General features: G+C 38.7%; 1 protein-coding gene across 4 annotated transcripts in view; it reads right to left on the reverse strand.

Moving 5' to 3' along the window:
• The window catches only part of LOC111428884 (NHS actin remodeling regulator GUK-holder), a 63,004-nt gene that overhangs the window by 10,757 nt on the left and 33,066 nt on the right, over positions 1-19,181 (reverse strand). For 3 of the 4 annotated variants that reach the window (XM_071199498.1, XM_071199496.1, XM_071199500.1), the window contains 4 exons: positions 18,009-18,280; positions 17,269-17,474; positions 16,998-17,201; positions 6,533-8,742 (listed from right to left, as the gene is read on the reverse strand). In XM_071199498.1, the coding sequence (XP_071055599.1) occupies positions 6,533-8,742; positions 16,998-17,201; positions 17,269-17,474; positions 18,009-18,134 (2,746 nt within the window). In that variant the 5' untranslated portion in view covers positions 18,135-18,280. The remainder of the gene's footprint in view (positions 1-6,532; positions 8,743-16,997; positions 17,202-17,268; positions 17,475-18,008; positions 18,281-19,181) is intronic. The other variant, XM_071199497.1, reaches the window with a different exon arrangement.

Consider the following 19,181-nt stretch of genomic DNA (forward strand, 5'->3'; position numbering starts at 1 on the left):
AATCCAGCTGTTCAACGGCATTTTTTTCAAATTGACAGCAATTAGCGGCAGGTAAAGTACTTTTTGTAATTCGCGACGGTAATGAAAGCTATAACAGCACTCAAACGGGTGCTGTAATGAGACTCGTTACAGCATCCGATGCTGTAATGAGATTTTAGTAACATTTTATGGAACCAGTTCAAGTTGGTGATATTGGGTCATTAATTTTTCTAGATGTCAATGTCACAATTTTTGTCTATGGATGTTTAAACACGTTCTTAGCATCGAATACAAGGTCCACAATGATGAGGACATTGAACTCTGAGCAATTTCTCTTATTTTGGGAGGTGTACATGAAACATTTTTGTTAGGTGAATACATTTTGTGTTTTGACAGTTTCTAATTGTCAATTCAAATTTCTATTTTCAAGTGTTACGGTGTTACCAACTGCTATATACCTATTTCGCTACATTGTCAAAATTTATTTAATTTTTAGAAAAAAAAAAGGATAAAAACGCGAATTACAAAAAATAGTATAAAAAACACGTTTCATAAGACTTAAAGCACTCATTCAACTTGAATTCGTGCATTTCAAACGTGTCTTACGAAACTTGTTTTTTAATATACTATTGTCTGCCGCATATGCGGCAGGTAAAGTACTTTGTCTGCCGCTAAATGCACAGTTTACTAGATAGTAGCACAAAGTGTCACTTTACTGCCGCAAATGGATAGCATAAAGTATGTTTTTGCTGCCGGTTGGTGATAATGATTATTATTCACCACTATTATTCACTCCGTGAAAAATGACTACCATTTTGGTTTAGAAAACTCATTCATAAGGTATATATTATAAGGTAGTCGTGGACAAATATATTTATTTCAAATATCCATATGTTTCCATTTACAAAAACGAAAATTGTGATAATATCTCAAAATCTAAAACCGACAACATTTTTTTGACTACGTCATCAAATTCTCTGTAAAAAAGTGTCCATATAACGTCTTAGTTATAATACTCCACCTATAATAATAACCAAGATAATTACATTTGCGGGTTTTACGATATTTTCAATTTTGGCCTCTAGCGGAAAAACAAAAGACGATAGCGCTATGAGGTTTTCGGCATTAGCAGTTTCTCGAAAAACGAGATCATGACATGTCAGCTACTTTTCTTCTAACTCTTATAGTTTTCGAGTTAGCCTATTCGGACATCGAATTTGAACCACCCTGTACAAACATTTTAAAATGATTACATAATTTTTAAAAGGTTGAGGATCAAATTGCAAAACAGTTGGTACCTTGGCAGAAAATAATTTGGAAATTTGTAACCGCAGAGCTACAGAGCTTTTTGAAAATGCACTCTTTTTTACTTTTTGAGGATAATCCAGGTTATGCATCTATCATTGATTTTTTGCAACTATTTCCATTAAACCTGTCATCTTTAATGCGTGTTCTCCATAGTCGATACAGAGACTTGAAGATATTTGATCATAAATTGACAAAACAAACTGAAGGAGATAATATGGGAGGTGAGCAGAAAGAACGAAGTATCTTATTCCAGCAGGGTTTATTTCCAGAACAAATTCTTCACCTCCAGCCATCAACCTCGATGAAATCAAAACGATAATAGACAAAATATATTTTTGATTACTCTAAGTTTGAATTTTGGCAAGATATTTTTGGAACCACCTTTTTTTGGGCTGAAGATAACTAATATACAGGTGTCCCGCAACGATTGTACAATACTGCATCAGCATATTCTATGATCGAAAATAAACAAAAAAAGCCTAATAAACATAGGTCAGAAAATGAACCATTTTTAAGAGATGGCGGATATGGTGTAACAAACCATATCCACAATGCCGGTGGAATTAGAAGAAGCAGTTTTGAGAAGAGTTGATGAAAAGGCCTCAACCAGCATTAGAAGAAATTCTGCATTAACATTAAGAAAACAACCGTTCACCGCATTTTAAGGGAGCAGTTGCTTTATCCTTATCATTACAACACCATTCAAGCTCTAACAGAAAATGATGGCGAAAAAAGGGAGATTTTTTGTAGGTGAGCCATATAACAAGAGGTAGTAAACGTCGACTTTCCCATAAACTTTGTATTTACGGATGAAGTAACATTTACTCAAAGCGGAATTTTTAATATTCATAATGCGCATGTTTGGAATGATGAAAATCCCCATGCAATACTAGAAACTCATCATCAGTGGCTCATCATTCTTTCTTCCAAAGAGATTGACAGCCAATGCTTACATACATATTTTACAAAATGACCTTACAGAGGCATTTGATGAATTATCTCAACAAATTCTAGAAGATTGCTACTTTATGCACGATTATGCACGCGCTATTCGAGCATACTTAAATAACAGATTTGGCAATAAGTGGATTGGCCGAGGAGGGCCACCTCGTTCACCAGATTTAAATCCGTTAGATTGTTGGTTTAGGGGACATTTAAAACAAATAGTTTATTCTGAAGACGTTCAAATTGTGCAGGATTTGAAAAATAAAATTAGTAATGCATTTGGCACAGTAAAACAAATTATGACATGAATCTTTTCCAATTTGTTAAATATTCGTTGTTTTTGTGTTGGTTGAACGATTTTCTTCGACAGTCTTTGTTACTTGTTTTGTTAAATTATTAATGAACTGTATTAATTAACTTAATATTATCTTATTATTTATTAAATTTTATCTTAACCATCGTAACCATGGTAATCATATGGTATCAGTTGGGGTAATGTAATTTTGAAAGATTACCTATTGAGAATGAAGTGTTTAGATCTAAAAATGTTAATGTTTAAGAAATTTTAGCATTTTGGTATTATTCTTAATAATTACACAGGCCGACAAAAATTTAAATGTTTTCTAAACCAACAACTAGACTATACTATCCCGAAGGTTTTTCACGTTCTAAATCCAAATTTAACCTCAAAAATGCTTCAACACGTAAGGTTTTCAAAATATCTTAGCCAAAATATGTTAAAAATGTGGTTTCTGGTCGTATTTGTGGTTATAGTTCACATGAGGGAGTTAAAAAAAACATTTTTTTTTAGAAGATTTGAAATTATTACCCTTCCCCTTTAAAACTCTTTTTTAATTACTTAAATATCTTTTTTCTTCTTCGAGATATCATCTGTTGAAATTAATAAGTACATCGGTTTGTCATCAGCCTTGATAAACTGATGTTGAGTTACATCAAGTTAGCGATGTTGACGCACAGTAAAACAAAAAGAGACAATTTCCATATTATTTTTTATTTAAGCTCTATAGCGTTTTATAAGATGAAAATCACTACCATATTGGATTTTCTACAAAAAAATTTTAAAACGATGGAATATTAATATAAAAAAATATGAGGCGGAAAGCTTACTCTTTAGTGACTTTTTTGCGGAAACTTCGAAACACGTCCTTATCGCAGAACCATTAATGAATGGATTAAAAAAATTTGTAGAATGTTACAACATACCTATGTATGAGAAATGTAGTTAAACCGTGGGTACCTACATCTATTTGTACTACTTGTAGATTAACTCTGATTAATTGGAACGATATGAAAAAGGAAGTTGTCATTACACCAACCATGTGGTATGAGCCTAAGGATCACAATGAAGATTGTTACTTCTGTGTCTGTGATATAACAGGTTATAATAGAAAAAATAAAGGAAACATATTATATTCTAACGTACAAAGCGTAACACCAGCCAAGAAAGGAAAAATAGCGAGATTAGACAAAGTACCACCTAATAAAAATGAATGTCGTTTGGAAGAAATGAGTTCTGTTGAACGTGAAAAGGACAGTGATTATGAGGATTCTGTTAGTGCCAAAGATCCTAAACTTTTTGATCAAAATTCATTAGATGATCTTATTCGCGATCTTAGTCTTTCTAAAGATTCAGCTGAAATATTGGCTTCCAGACTTGAAGAGAGGAACATGTTGTTACCCGGAACAAAAATTACAGCGTACAGAAAAAGAGATGAGGAATTTCTGAAATATTTTTCTAGTGAAAATTCCTTAGTTTATTGTAAGGATATAGAAGGACTTATCAATATATATCAAGTAGGTGTGTATAAGTTCGATGACTGGCGGCTCTTTATAGATTCCTCTAAAGAAAGCCTTAAAGCAGTGTTGCTCCATAACGGCAATAAATACGCAGCAATCCCTATTGGTCATTCCACCAGGCGAAAAGAATACGAAGACCTTCAATTTGTACTCGAAAAAATCAACTATAACATCCATAACTGGTTTATATGTGGTGACTTTAAAATGATCAATATTTTGGTTGGTTTACAATCAGGAAATACAAAAAATCCTTGCTTTCTCTGCATTTGGGACAGTCGCGCCCGAGAACAACATTGGATTCAAAAAAAATTGGCCTGAAAGATTTGATTGGAAAGTTGGTTCCAACAATGTTGTTTACAAGAGTCTTGTTGACACAAAGCGTATTTTGTTACCTCCACTCCACATCAAATTAGGCTTGATGAAACAATTCGTAAAATATTGAGACATGTATGAGACAAAGTATTGAAATTCGACCTCTACATTTTGATGGATATACACGTTTTGAGGTCCCCTGAGTCCATATTGACTATTTCCAGAAAATGTCTGTGCGTATTTATGTACGTACGTATGTATGTATGTGTGTAAACACGATAACTTAAAAACGCAATCAGTTATCGTAATGACATTTGGTATATAGCTATTAAACCAAAATCGAAAGCTCGTAAACACCTTTTAGACCAAATCCACCAACTGGAAATGGCACTGTACCTGAAGACATTTTCAAATGTTTCATATAAACTTACTTTTTTGATATGTATAGCCTAACATATACTTTCGTATACATCTAATAAATGACAAAAAATTACGATATATTGGATTTCAGCGAAATCGCTTGACCGGAAGTGTAACTTTACCTGAACACATACACTTTTGTATACGTCTGTAAAATGAGAAAAAAATACCATATATGGAATGTTATCGAAATCGTATGATCGGATCAGTCATTTGTACTTTTTTGTATGTAAGTATTTACAATGTTTTGAATTCACTGCGTTTTTCCAACTACATTAAGAAACCTTTTTTTAACAATCTCTGTAAATGACATTGATAGGGTAAGGGCAGGCCACTTCAGGTTCTTTATCATTAATTTCGTTTTAGACCATACGTTTGTTGTTATTTGTTATTTATTAATATTTTGCATTGCTTTGAACATTTTAAAACTTGTAAATAAAACTGGAAAATAAACAGATGTTATTTCAAATATGATGAATTTCTTAGTTTTAGGAGACAATTTCTCAGAGATCAAGAAAAATATTTAAATGAATAACTTAAGATTTTAAGTGGGCAGAGAAATAGTTTTAAATGGCATAATGACTTCTCTGGAGAAAAATTATCTTTTGATGTAAATTCAGCAGTAAAAATCGTCTTTTTCGCATATTTTAGGTAAGATATCTTGAAAATCTTAGGTGATGAAGCAATTCTGACGTCAGATTCGGATTCAGGGTATCGAAAATTATTTGGAAGGTATAGTCTGGTCTCTGGTTTAAAAATTTGTCGGCTTGTGTTATTAATGAACTGTATTAATTAACTTAATATTATCTTATTAATTATTAAATTTTATCTTAACCATCGTAACCATGGTAATCATATAATTACTGCATCTAAATCGTTACAATTAATGATGTTAACAATAGGTCAACTAAAACTTTGAATATCTCGAAATGGTCCATTTTCAGACCTGTGTTTATTAGACCTTTTTTGTCTATTTTCGATCAGAGAATACGCTGATGCAGTCTTGCACAAACGTTGCGGGACACCTGTATATCAAAAAAATTTTCATTCGATTCATAACTCAAAAATTTCTTACATTTTAACATTTTTATTTCCATAACAACATAACTCGATAAGATAAGTTGGGGTAATGTAATTTTGAAAGATTACCTGTTGAGAATGAAGTGTTTAGATCTAAAAATGTTAATGTTTAAGAAATTTTAGCATTTTGGTATTATACTTTAAGATGATCATATAAAAATGAATCACCACATCTTAAGAATGAATTCATTCCGAATAACAAAATGAACTTTTCTCACCTCAAATGATTTTGACAAAATCATTTTAAAGCCAATTAATTGTTTACATCACCAAATTTCGGTATCACTCCCGCACACGGATAAAACGCGAGCTTTCGCTTCGACCCCGTTCTCGTTGAGCACGGTGACCCTTTTGGTAGGGGGCGAAGCGATGAGAAGCTCGCGCGCGTGCGTAGCGCTGTACACGTGACAGGGTCTTTCGCAAAGCTTTGGCGACACCGTCGCCGGATAATTGATCCTTTCGCGCCAAAGCTCTGCCGCGATTTCCTTTTCAATACGATCTTCGATCGCCAATTTCCCCTTATCCAAATTCGAAACTTTCTTCGGCAGCGGTTGGTAGTTTGCCAATTTATAACTTTCACGGCGCGTCAACAATTTATTATTATTATTGTTATGATTTAAATTATTTTTTTCGTTTTGGATGAGATTATTTGATGTTAATGTTATCTTACCTTGGAAATTGGACTCTTTTTGATCCAACATATGCACGTAAGCTCCGCTACGCGTTAATCCGGGGAATGTTGATGTTGATGTTGATTTGTGTGGGTAACTTTGGTTGGGTGTAACTACGGTACTAGGTTGCATGCGGATTATTTCTGAGGTTGGGGAGTTTTGCATTCCGGAACTCGCACGAATGATGACTTTACCTAATTGCGGCGACATTGGCCGATTAACCGGGCGGATGTTGATGTTGCGATGATCCGGAATCGGACTCGGAGTTGGACTTTTTGAATCTTTCACAAACGGGCCAGGCTCGAAGGTACTCGATCCTTTCCTTCTTGGTAAACTATCCGAGGAATAAACCACTTTCCCGTCTGCGTTTAAAGTGACTCGAGCTCCTTTTCGTTTTCTTTCGAGCGAGTTTAAATCGGAATCGATGGGGAGCTCGTTTAATGAAACATACTCGGTTTCTTTGATTTTCCCCGATAAAACTGCTTTTAAATTTTGATCCATGTCGTTATTATTTTTTTCAGCGATCGTTACATAATCCGGTTCAGCTTGATTTTGCTTCTTTATGTTGTTCCAATTCGTTTTTATTTTCCCAATCATGTTGTTTAGGGGTAATAAAGTCGATTTAAAAATGGGTTGACTCTGAAGATTCGCGGGTTTGATATCTTTGATTATCACAGTTCCTCCGCTTGGAGAAGCGGATCGAAATCCTTTAGATTCGTTTGATTGGATTGTTTCGATCGTGGCGTAACCACTTTGTGGGTTAACGTTAATTAATTGGATTTTGGTGTTTTTCATTAAATTCGTTTCTTTGACTATGTCTAAATGGTCCAAATTTGTTTCGATTATTTTGTTGTTTATTTTTTCTTGGATTGTGTCGAAGTTTTTGACGCTTTCGTCATCGCTTATTGGTGGGGTTATCGCGCACATTGAAGGAATCCTGCTTGAATTAATCGTCGTTTTGACTCGAATCCTCTCAACTCTTTCTCCTTCAACATCCGAAGTTTCGGAAAACTCAAACTCCGAGCAACTCCTCGCTCCATTTGGACTATTCGCCGATTCAATCGGCGATGAATTATGCCCACTATCAGGAGAAACATCCCCTTGCGATTTATGAATAAGCGCAACTGTCGAAGAATTTTTTTGATGCGGACTCCTTTTAACAGTTCCGGTTTTTTCGGAATAATCCCGTTCCAGGGAACTTTCCGGCGACGATTTCAAATTTTTTTGATTCAACGAGCTTTTTCTTTCTGGAACAGCCGGACCAACGTTTAGCAAAGATCTATCGGAATCGGCGGCGCGTAAAGTTGTACAAACAGTTCCTGCAGAACTCGTTGTGGTCGAAGTGGACCCTTTCCCGAAAAGTTCATACTCATTTTCAGCCGATAAAATCGTGTTACTTGAGGAATTCGTAAAAACGGTCGTTGAATGAATCGGAGTTTGCGGGCCATCCTCTTCTCTTAACGTTTTTAGCCCGCTATCGACGTGGAACGACGTGTAATAACCTTCGGTGTCGCAAGAATAAACCGAACTTGTTTCGCCGTCTTCGTGTAAATCGTGAATAATATCTGGCGTTAAAGTTCCTTCGCTTGTACAGCTTCCAGATGTTGAGGTGTTGATGTTATAACGTCTTCGGCTGTTTGCTGATCCCGGAGGATGAATGTTTAATGAATTACTAGAGGTGGCGGCCGATGTTGTTGATTTTGGGTGAGTTGTTATTTCCGAACCGATTGAAGCTCTTCCGCTTTCAGAACTAGCACTCCAATTACCGCTAGATGAATGCGGTTCTTCTTTATTTTCGCCACCAGATCTTCTCAAACGTCTTTGTAAAGAACTATCTCTTAATTTAACTTGCGGGGCTGCTATGCTTGATTTATCCGTCGAACTTCCTGATGGTTGCCTTTGATGTAAAGTTTCTTTCTTTTTATCCCTATCCAAGCTGCGCTTTCTTTTAATCGTCACCGTTTCGTATAAATTAATATCTTCTATATTTTCTTTATCTTTAAGATCTTGCGATTTTTCGGTGTACTTGTTTAGTATTTTTAATCGGTTCTTCCCCCATTGCTTTAAACTGTCGAAGTGAGATTTTTTCGTTTCGGGGGAATCCTTCTTTACACTCGATCTTAAAATATCGCTACTTTTACTTCTTGAAGATACTCCGACTGTTGGTGGTGCTGAAATGTCGTGTTGATTCGACGTCGTTGGTATATCCCTATTTATAAATCGATTTGTTTTTGTAATTAGGCGCTTTATTACTGACTTTTTTGTCTACTAAAAAAATCTAGATTACAGTTTAATTTAATTGCATCGATTTTTACTAAAATTTTAGGAAATTTTACAAAAACTACTACATTCCTACTAATCCAAAAAGTGCAGGACAGAATCAACCCCTAGCTAGTCTATCTTAAAGATTAGTCCAGGATCTTCTGGATTAGATGCCACCAGAAGTCTAATTTCAGGAAGATTATGATCACTAGGAAATCCTAGATTGACGAAGAGATTCCATATATCACCGAATCTTCTGTATTTGATAACACTGAAGACCAAGAAGGCAATAGTGGAAATCAAGAGAATCTAGAATAGTCAGAACATGATAAATTCTTCGCTAGTCTACGATATTCAGGTAGTCCAGAAAGCCTATCAGTGAGGAGGAGAAGAGGGCTAAGAGACCTCGCTCCGAAAGCACAACGCTGCTACTGAAAGGCGTAGCGTTCCTAGCGGAGGCAATCTTCCGCAGGGGCAAAAGCCTACAGCTGCTAGCTTCAAGCAGGTGTTGGAAGGTAAAAAGATGGGAATTGCAGATTCCCTATTTCCAGAGGTGAACCTCACAACAGCCCAAATGCAGGCTATTCAAGAAGTCATCATCTCAAGAATTTTGGACCTTAGCGAGGGACATGAAGGCGACATCAAGCCTAAGTTCCTCGGCACCACATTTAAGGCAGGATGGCTGGTAGTCAACTGCGAAAACCAGGAAACAGCGGACTGGATAAAGTCCGTAACTCCAACCCTACAACCATGGGAGGGGGCATCCCTAATGGCTATCAATGAAAAGGAGCTAGCTAGAGCGACTATCATGAACGCCTATTTCCCCAACAGTGCGGATGAGAAATCAGACCGCATTTTAAAAATTGTTAAAGGCCAAAACGAAGGCCTGAACACAAGGCCTTTCTTACGTTGTCCGTTGACCATCCCTCTGTAGAGAACCTTAAAAGAACTAACTACAAGGTTAGCTATAAGTTCGGGCAAATCACCCTGAGGCAAAAGAGCGGCAAGCCTACGCCACAGAAGGAAGAACCCGAACCAACACTTGGAACTTCCGGAACCGCCAAGGACACCAAGAAGGGTACAGGTAAGGTTAGTTCCGAAAAAAAGGGTAAGGGTAAAACTGCCGCTCCCAAAATTGCACCCGTCAAACAATAGCGCCTCCGACGTGCTGGTCAAGGGCTTCCACAGCCCCAACATACATGTTGCGCTGATTCAGGAGCCATATATATATGGAGGAATAGTCAGAAGACTATCAACAAAAGCAGGTAAGTTATTTTATCACAGAGGAGAGTGCCCTGCGAGAGCAGTGATACTCGCTAAATCCTCTTTAAACTGCCTACCTTTAACCCAGTTTATCTCTAGGGACCTGGTTGCAATCTCAGCGGTACTGCCGACGCCGGGAGGTAAGCAAGAGGCGATTATAGCCTCGGCATACTTCCCCGGTGAATCGGACGATCCACCGCCACAAGAGGTGAAAGACTTCATCAACTATTGCAATAAGAGGGGGAAACAACTCCTCCTGGGCTGCGATGCGAACGCACATCATCTCGCATGAAACAGCTCAGACACAAACAAAAGGGGTGAGTGTCTTTACCAATACCTTCAAACTACAAATTTAGATATCTTCAACAACGTCGACTTTTGTTACCAAGAGTCGACAAGAGGTGCTAGACATAAGCCTAGCCACGCCTCGCCTTAGTTCGCAAATCGCAAACTGGCATGTTTCACGTGAAATCACTTTAGCGGATCACAAGCATATTCGCTTTGTCATTGTAGCAGACATGACAAAACAAACAGAATTCAGAATCCCCTCACTCACTGATTGGTGCTCTTTTTGTAGACACATCAGCGAAGAGGTTGATGAAATCAAAACAAAGATTGAAAGCAGAGAGGATCTCGAAATAGCCTCTTTTCAACTAAACACTCATATATAGTGCGTATGAATCAAGCTGTCCAATAAAACACAAAAGAGCACAATCCAATGTGCCTTGGTGGAATAAGGACCTTGAAAACCAGCGAGTCATGGTTATGGTATTCCAAACTCGAGCAAACATGGGATCTCTATAGAAAAGCCCTAACGGAATATAACTTGGCTATCCGCAAAGCCAAAAGAAAAACCTGGCGCAGCTTCTGTGAAGGCATAGACAATACGCCTACAGTTGCTCGTCTGCATAAGATCTTGGCAAAAGATCACAACACTGATCTAGGCCACCTATGCAAACAAAATGATAAATATACAGAAGATGCTAAGGAATCGTTGGAGCTCCTACTGAGTACACACTTTCCTTCCTAAAAAGTCTGCCCCCATGCAGATGCCGACCCTGAAGTAATGGACATAACCCGTCCATCAGGTAGGGTTCGCAGCACAGCTGAGAATATTTTCACACCCAACAGAGTAAGGTGGGCTATCTCGAATTTCAAGCCCCTAAAATCGCCTGGAGGAGACGGAATTCTGCCTATCTTTCTGCAAAAAGGCTTAGAAGACCTTCTCCCAATAATAATATCCCTATATATAGCTAGCTACAGCTTTAGCTATATACCCACTCTATGGAGGAAAGTAAAGGTGGTCTTCATACCTAAAGGTGGTAGGCGTTCAAACGCGGACCCCAAGGCGTACAGACCAATTAGCCTAACTTCATTTCTGCTCAAAGGGATGGAAAAGGTAATCGATCAATACCTAAGGAATGGAGTGCTTGTCACAAATCCACTCCACCCTAGCCAACATGCTTACCAGAAAGCAAAATCAACAATTACCGCTCTCCATGCTTTGACTAGCACCTTAGAGGAGGCAATTGCAACCAAAGAGATAGCCCTTTGTGCTTTCATAGATATAGAGGGTGCGTTTGATAACACCTCATATGAATCCATAGAGAAGGCTCTAAACGTAAAAGACATACATCCGTCGACAATCAAGTGGTGTATAGCCATGTTGAAAAGTCGGCAAATCACAGCCAGTCTGGGAGGCGAGTCGCTGACTATAAAGGCAGTAATAAGGCGGGGTAATCCAGGTCCAAGAACGTCTCTATTTGATGATAGCGGAGATCGAGGAGGCAATGATAAACCACCAGGTAGTCCAAAATTATCATAAATTAGTTGAACACGACGATCAAGGCCAAACTAGTAGTCCAGGACCCCCAAAACTCTTCGATTTAATGACATCAAGAAGGGAGTAGCATAACTCCAGGTAGTTCAAAATGCCCACGATTTTTTCGACTTGATGACAACTAAGATTAAGACAAGATTGGAACTTCAGGTAGCCCAGAATTTCCTCGACGTTATGATAACTGAGATCAAGCAGCTAATAGAGCATCTCCAAGTAGTCAAGGATCCCCAAGATCCCTCGACTTGATGACAAAGGAGATCAAGAAAAAAACAACGAACCTCCACTTAGTTCAAGATTCTCAGGATCTCGGTTGATCAGATCAAGGAGACAACGACGGAACTCTAGAATACCCAGAATTTCCCCGACTTGATGAAAACTGAGTTGAAGGAGACAATAGCAAATCTCCAGGTAGTTCAGGATCTCCTCAACTTGATGACAACTAACGCCAAGGAGACAAGAACGAACCTCAAGGTAGTCCAGGAATCCCCAGAATCTTCTACACTTGATAACAACTGACATCAAGGAGACAGGAACTGCTTAATGAGGGGATCAAGATGATAAAGGCCAAATTGGAGTTCCTCTAAGTAGTCCAAAATCATCAGGATCTTAGATGGCAATGTAGGTCAAAAAGGCAAAGATGGATTTTCAGGTAAACCAAGATCCTCTCAGAAACGGATGTCAAGGCAATGGTAAACCACCAGGTAGTCCAAAATCTTCATAAACTAGATGAACACGATGGTCAAGGCCAAAATAGGACCCCCAAAACTCTTCGGTTTGATGACAACTGACATCAAGAAGGGAGTTGCATAACTCCAGGTAGTCCAGAATTTCCTCGACGTGATGATAACTGAAATCAAGCAGCTAATAGAAGATCTCCAGGTAGTCAAGGATCCCCAAGATCCCTTGACTTAATAATAATAATAATAATAATCTTTATTATCCCAACGGATTACAATCCAATAAAGAGATAAGGTAAAGTAAGATTATATAAAGCTAGTATTTCCGATGCAACTAGCACACCCGACATCACACCGCGCACAAACCTCGCAGACAACAATCTTCTACGGTCCTCAAGGCTCTGGAGGCCATATCGTTGTAGCAGATTTATATAGTTTAGTTCTCCTCTAGGTGGATAATACCCAGAATCGAGGTAGTGGATAAACCTAATGAACTTCCTCTGTACTTTCTCGATGGCGGCAATGCAGCGTAGAATAAAGATCTATTATTGTTTTTAAATTCGTAAACTCCAACGTATTTCTAGTGATAAACCCCAACGTTCTGAGGGCACCAACCGATGTTCTGTCGATATGTTCATTGAAGGACAAAGTGCCATCAAACCACACTTCAAGATCCTTTACTGTTGAGATACGCAACAAGTAATCCACCATGAATAAAGTTTATCTAAATCTAACTGGAGTGATTCACAGTGCTGCTCACAACTAATAGATCTAAATAGTTTCAGGTCGTCTGCGTATAAGAGTGAATTCGTGTTGAAAATCGCAGGTAAATCATTTATATAGATGTTGAACAGCAAAGGGCCAAGTATAGATCCCTGGGGTACGCCACTAGTAACATGAATCTTTCTTGACTTCATACCACTTAACTCAACGTATTGTCTGCGACTGGATACATACGATACTAGGAGTCGTGTGAGAAAGTGATCACATCCAAATCTCCACAACTTTTCGGCCAACAAATCATGATCCAAGCAATTAAAAGCCCGAGAAACGTCGGTGTATATCACATCCACCTGCCCTCGACAGTCTAATGTATTCGATACGTACTGAGTGAAACTGAGTAGGTTGGTGGCTGTGGATCTACCTTTGCAAAACCCATGCTGTTGGTCAGATATACGGGCCTTAGTGTAAAATTCGATTTTGCGTGTTACAATCTGCTCAAAAAGCTTGGAAAAATTATTTATGATGGCTATAGGTCGATAATTTGTTACGCAGCATCTATCTTGATGACTTGATGACAAAGGAGATCAAGAAGGAAACAACGAACCTCGAAAGATGGATTTTCGGGTAAACCAAGATCTTCTCAAAAACGGGTGTCAAGGAGATACCTCCAAGTACTTCAAGAACGCTAGCACAAGATGGTTCCTCTGGTAGCCCAGAATCTCCTATACTAGATGAACATAAAGGGTAAGTAGCTCACGAAGCCATAGTTTGGTCCTCAGCACTAAAACATGCATATAAAGCTACATTGCTGCATCAATTGCAACGACTGGCCTGCCTGCTAATCACAGGCGCTATGAGATCTACACCTACGATTGCAATGGAAACTATGCTAAACGTGCTGCCCCTAGATATTTTTATCAGGGAGGCGGCCGTGATGGCATTGCTTCGGTTGCGATCAGTAAATGAAAAGCAGGTTGTTAAAATGGGAATAGTCCGGAGCAAGCACTGGAGTGAGGCTGTTAGTAAACAACCCCTCCTTAAAGCTCGCACAGACTACATTACACCTACTTTCTTAGGCAAGCCACACTTTGGCATTGAAATGATACCCCAGAGCAACTCAAGCTCGGGCAAAACGCTGACCATCTACACTGATGGATCAAAGAAGGCTGGAGGTTCCGGAGCGGGAATTTTCGTATTGCACGACTGCTCAAGCCGAATTAATTGCTATAAACATAGCAGCCGATGCGATTATCGACTCTAAAAAAGTCGGCAGAAACGTTGTAATCTGCACTGATAGCAGACAGGCTATGCTAGCGGTTGGCAGGCATCATACTGCATCATCGTTGGTGAAGTCCTATCGGCAATCACTCGAAGAGGCAAACGTATACAACAACGTCACGATAAAATGGCGAAAAGGACACATCGGAATTAAAGGACATGATCATGAGAAAAGGGCGGCTAACAAGTCACCGATCTCCCCTGAAACGTTTGTACCACTAGCTGTTAATACAGCATCAAAACTGATAAACTTCATCTCCCACCGAGCTTTTTGCGACAAATGGGATGGGACAGCAGTAGGTGCCTTTGCTAAGAAAACTCTGCTCTACCCTGACCGGAAGACATCTACTCAGTTTCTGGGATAATCGAAAAGTTACTTGAGGCTTCTCACCCACTTCCTGACCGGACACTGCAGGTTACGTAAGCACATGTTTTACATGAAGCTGGCTAATACACCCCTCTGTAGAGGGTGTGAAATGGAAGACGAGACGGTAAGTCATATTGTTTGTGACTGTCCAAAGGAGTACCATGGCTCCAAATTTCGGATATAAGGAACATACCTTTCTGTTCTATATTAACGTTCATGAAAAGATTGGGCTGGTTTTCTGACCCTTGAATGAACAGTAAATTGTGGGGACGTACAAAGGGTCCGCTGGGGCCTAAGTGCTGTGAGTAACTCACCCCCACGTGAAACTACATACATACATACAAGGGTAAAGTGAAAATAATGGTTTCCGGGGTAGTCCAGGTCCAAGAACGTCTCTATTTGATGATAGCGGAGATCGAGGAGGCAATGATAAATCACCAGGTAGTCCAAAATCTTCATAAACTAGTTGAATACGATGGTCAAGGCCAAAATAGGAGTCCAGGACTACAAGACATGAAGAAGGGAGTAGCATAAATTCAGATAGTTCAAAATGCCCAGGATTTTTCGACTTGATGACAACTAAGATTAAGACAAGATTAGAACTTCAGGTAGTCCAGAATTTCCTCGACGTGATGATAACTGGGATCAAGCAGCTAATAGAGGACCTCCAGGTAGTCAAGGATTCTCAAGATCTCAGTTGATCAGATCAAGGAGACAAGGACTGAACTCCAATAGTCCAGGATACCCAGAATTTCCCCGACATGATGAAAACTGAATTGAAGGAGACAACAGCAAATCTCCAGGTAATTCAGGATCTCCTCAACTTGATGACAACCAACGCCAAGGTGACAAGGACGAACCTCAAGGTAGTCCAGGAATTCCCAAAATCTTCTACAGCCGATAACAACTGAGATCAAAGAGACAGGAACTGATCTTCATTTAGTTCATATCCTCGACATGATGATAACTGGGGTTAGGGAGCAATTACGAGATCCCTAAAATCTTTTCAGCTTGATAACAACTAAGACAAGGAGACAAGAACGGACGTTCACTTAATCCAGAACTAACAGGATCCTCTCTACTTGATGACAACTAAAATCAAGGAATAATAACAGACCTCCAAATAGTCCAGGATTCCTAAAATCTCCATGACTTGATCACAACAGAAATCAAGGAGACAACAGCTGATCTCCAGGTAGTCCAGGATCCCCAAGATCTCTCGAATTAATGACAACGGAGATCAAGAAGGAAAGAACGAACCTCCGCTTAGTCCAGAATTCTCAGGATCTCAGTTGATCAGATCAAGGAGACAAGAACGGAACTCCAATAGTCCAGGATACCCAGAATTTCCCCGACATGATGAAAACTGAGTTGAAGGAGACAACAGCAAATCTCCAGGTAGTTCGGGATCTCCTCAACTTTATGACAACTAACATTAAGGAGACAAGGACGAACCTCAAGGTAGTCCAGGAATCCCCAGAATCTTCTACAGCTGATAACAACTGAGATCAAAGAGATAGGAACTGATCTTCACTTAGTCCAGGACTCCCAGGATCTTCACGACTTGATGACAACTAAAATCAAGGAATAATAACGGACCTCCAAATAGTCCAGGATCAAGAAAACAACAGCTGATCTCCAGGTAGCCCAGGATACCCATGATTTTCTCGACTTATTGACAACTAAGATCAAAAAGACATCATTAGGACAAAAATTCCCAGCAAAACATTCATTTAATCCAGAATACTGAAAGTTGCTGGATTAGATGAACAGATCAATAACAGAGGAGATCATCACGAGGTGGAGATAATGATGGTCTAGATTGAAGCATCAAGACTATTTTTTATCATAAACATAAAAAAAGTATCGTTTTCGACTACAACATAAATAAATAAATTTCCAAATTAGAAAAACGAAGAAAATAATCTGAGAAAGCGATATAACATTTAGAATTTTGTTTTACATTTCCTAGAATTTGACAAAAAAAATCGATGGTATTAACATAATCTGTAATTCCCCTCTACACCTTTTCCTAATCGAAAACTGAGACTTACCCGCTAACTAAAACATCGACGATTTCTTTTTCATCAGTTCCGGCCAAGGTGTTTCTTCTTTTACTTCTCGATCGTCTCGATTTAGTTTTTCTTCTCACAGTATTGCCATCTTCCGATTCAACGTTCAACAACGACCGTCTCTGAAACGACATGCGATCGAAATGTCTACCTGAAATATCAATGGAAACCAACTCCGGTGGAAACCTGAAAATTTTACCGTTTAGTCTTGCGCCCAACAGATGGCGACTACAAGTTTAATTTTTTTTTTTACCTCATCGCGATGACTTGTTGCTGCTCTTCAGGCGATGGTAATTTATGGTCAATGGCTTCGTCGTCTGATAAAACAGTGTCAGTGACGTCACCATCTGTCAAAGTCACGTGGGTTGGAGGTATCCTATTTTGACAGTCCGTTGTAACGGTGATGTCTCCTAATGCTTCGTTCGATGTCCAACGACGTAATTCTTCTACAGCTGCAGGCTAAAATAATAAAAATTGTAAACAAGAGTTATTTTTGGGTCTTTTGTTAATCAAATAAGTTGACGTCCGTTTTGAAATTGGCACATACATCCATTGTTCTCTTTGAATACCTAATAAACCACCGCCTCCTATTCTCTGTACTAAGTCATTCTGAACGTAAACGTCTTGAAGAGAAAGACGGAGAGATTTATGATCTAAGAGTTGAAACGAGATGGGGTCAGAAAAGCAGGATGTGTTTTAAATGGGTGTACTATTTAAATTTTACTTTAAACCGTTAGCTTATACGCCTCGTCGCGACGTAAGTCTGGTGTTTATCGATTCATTTTACGTGAAGCTATACAAAGTCATCACGCAAGGTCACGCTAATTACTTATATGAATCATGAATGAAAACGGGATATATAGGTTATGCAACCAATATCACAGTGCAATACGCATCATACGCAAATCGCGTATTGCAATAAAAATACGGTGATATTGGTTGCATACTTGATACGATAATTTAAGCGTTTAAATCAAAACACATTTTTCTTACCATACTCGTCTCGATATCAATATCCACCTTGGTTTTAATTCTTCTTTTCCTTCCCAAGACGGGAGTGCAAAGGAAGAATTTTGAAGACCGATGCCCATCCCGCCTCCATTTGTCCATTTGCCTCATCAAATGCACCGGAGTTTTGGCTGCAGCTTCGTAGAGGTCTCTAACCGCCGATGGCCTCGTCTCAGCAGAAAATAAGTTGGTCGTAACATCGTATTTGGACGAGTAATGCTTCTTCAACAGTGCGAAAGTTGAAATATCGCTTTCGGCTAGAACAAGCAAAATCAATTAAATACTTCAATAAACGAAATAATCGATACTTAAAATACACCTTAATGTAAGTAGTGGCTTTTTTGAGTTTTCGGGAAGGATGTGGATACATTAGTCGAGGAACTGGCCGAGCGTGGCGATAAGGAACCCATAAAACACTAGAGGCGTATCAAGTGGAAGCGATTACGTAATGTGCATACATGCATAAGTTGTTTACCGTGTCGTTGTACTTGAGGGGACACGTTTCTTGCATAATGTAAAAGAGGATTTTCAATTTGCAAATCTAACAAATTGAAACTAAACAATATACTTTAATTAAATAAAAAGAAAACGAATTCTTTTCGATAATATTCACCACATTTATTGAGGCTATATTTACATAGTGAAAATATTCTCCGCATGTTTCGCGGTATCTTTAAAGATACCGCAGACCCGCACACAGTGGTACTTTCCCTATAAGGAAAGCGACATCTGAGAAGGTGTGCCGAAGTTTTTCCCACCGCGCTCGTTTCGTTTTACTCGCCGATGTAACACTTTTGCGTAATAATCATCGGCTCTCTGAGACTTCGAAAGATAACCGAAAAACAATACCACTGTCGGCGAATGACCCCATTTCTTTTACAACTTTTTAAATAACTTTAACCGCATGATAATCTACTTTTTAGTTGATTGAACCTGTTATGTACCGGTTGTTTTTCCGATTCTAGGAAATCTATTGTGTTATTTTTATAACATTTTAATATTTTTATAACACAGATTTGATGAGGTAGTCCAGAATTTCCTCGACGTGATGATAACTGAGATCAAGCAGCTAATAGAGGACCTCCAGGTAGTCCAGGATTCCCGAGATCTCTCGACTTGATGACAACGGAGATCAAGAAAGAAAGAACGAACCTCCAC

The sequence above is a fragment of the Onthophagus taurus genome, chromosome 10, assembly GCF_036711975.1.
Source record: "Onthophagus taurus isolate NC chromosome 10, IU_Otau_3.0, whole genome shotgun sequence".
In the NCBI taxonomy this organism is placed as follows: domain Eukaryota; kingdom Metazoa; phylum Arthropoda; class Insecta; order Coleoptera; family Scarabaeidae; genus Onthophagus; species Onthophagus taurus.